Raw genomic sequence first — 1,471 nt, forward strand, 5'->3', positions numbered from 1 at the left:
AGTAAAAGATGAGGCTAACTACGGGTATGATGAAGAGTCTAAAATCCATATCCGCATGATCATCGATGATGGCTGGCATAGTGACACGGACGCCGCGTATCATCCCACCCCTGGCGACCCGCTTCCCAGCGGCTGCCCAGGCAACGTGAACCCTGGGATCCTCGAGACAAAAAGAGCCGCCATGCTAATTGCCATAAAGCTCCAAAGACTCTTCTGAACCTGTGAGATGCTCGCCACTACCTGCGATCAGTTTGTCACGAATGAGCTAACACATTCATCGGTCTCAGTCAGTCGCCTCGGAAACACCCAGCGAGACTCTCAAGTACAGGATGCACCGCCGAATACCTTGTCGATACTCGCCTCAACCTGCGATCCTTTGTCACATGATCGTATCCGACAAACATCCCTCAGGCTACGCTGACACTGGTATACCTTGTCAAACCTGCTATTGTTGCTTTCCTGCACCTGCGATCGTTGTCACCGTTCAACCAGCGAGAAGGGAGCTTGAACACTGACGATCAGGTTCGAAAATACCTCGCAAAATCTGTCCTCTAGATGCACAAGACTCGTCTGAACCTGTGAGATGCTCGCCTCAACCTGCGATCCTTTGTCACATGATCGTATCCGACAAACATCCCTACTACGCTCGGACACTGGTATACCTTGTCAAACCTGCTATTGTTGCTTTCCTGCACCTGCGATCGTTGTCACCGTTCAACCAGCGAGAAGGGAGCTTGAACACTGACGATCAGGTTCGAAAATACCTCGCAAAATCTGTCCTCTAGATGCACAAGACTCGTCTGAACCTGTGAGATGCTCGCCTCAACCTGCGATCCTTTGTCACATGATCGTATCCGACAAACATCCCTCAGGCTACGCTGACACTGGTATACCTTGTCAAACCTGCTATTGTTGCTTTCCTGCACCTGCGATCGTTGTCACCGTTCAACCAGCGAGAAGGGAGCTTGAACACTGACGATCAGGTTCGAAAATACCTCGCAAAATCTGTCCTCTAGATGCGCAAGACTCGTCTGAACCTGTGAGATGCTCGCCTCAACCTGCGATCCTTTGTCACATGATCGTATCCGACAAACATCCCTACTACGCTCGGACACTGGTATACCTTGTCAAACCTGCTATTGTTGCTTTCCTGCACCTGCGATCGTTGTCACCGTTCAACCAGCGAGAAGGGAGCTTGAACACTGACGATCAGGTTCGAAAATACCTCGCAAAATCTGTCCTCTAGATGCACAAGACTCGTCTGAACCTGTGAGATGCTCGCCTCAACCTGCGATCCTTTGTCACATGATCGTATCCGACAAACATCCCTCATGCTACGCTGACACTGGTATACCTTGTCAAACCTGCTATTGTTGCTTTCCTGCACCTGCGATCGTTGTCACCGTTCAACCAGCGAGAAGGGAGCTTGAACACTGACGATCAGGTTCGGAAATACCTCGCAAAATCGTTC

At 50.4% G+C, this 1,471-nt stretch overlaps 1 protein-coding gene across 1 annotated transcript in view; it reads right to left on the bottom strand.

Annotated features, from left to right (window-relative positions):
• Positions 1–108: 108 nt before the first annotated feature.
• Positions 109–1,471, bottom strand: part of GUITHDRAFT_122835 (hypothetical protein) — a gene marked incomplete at both ends in the record, with an annotated part of 2,998 nt that continues 1,635 nt past the window's right edge. The window contains 11 exons of the mRNA XM_005817880.1: positions 109–240; positions 346–366; positions 433–465; positions 535–597; positions 663–695; positions 765–827; positions 894–926; positions 996–1,058; positions 1,124–1,156; positions 1,226–1,288; positions 1,355–1,387. Coding sequence (XP_005817937.1) covers positions 109–240; positions 346–366; positions 433–465; positions 535–597; positions 663–695; positions 765–827; positions 894–926; positions 996–1,058; positions 1,124–1,156; positions 1,226–1,288; positions 1,355–1,387 — 570 coding nt within the window. The remainder of the gene's footprint in view (positions 241–345; positions 367–432; positions 466–534; positions 598–662; positions 696–764; positions 828–893; positions 927–995; positions 1,059–1,123; positions 1,157–1,225; positions 1,289–1,354; positions 1,388–1,471) is intronic.

The sequence above is a fragment of the Guillardia theta genome (genome assembly GCF_000315625.1).
Source record: "Guillardia theta CCMP2712 unplaced genomic scaffold GUITHscaffold_497, whole genome shotgun sequence".
Taxonomy (NCBI): domain Eukaryota; class Cryptophyceae; order Pyrenomonadales; family Geminigeraceae; genus Guillardia; species Guillardia theta.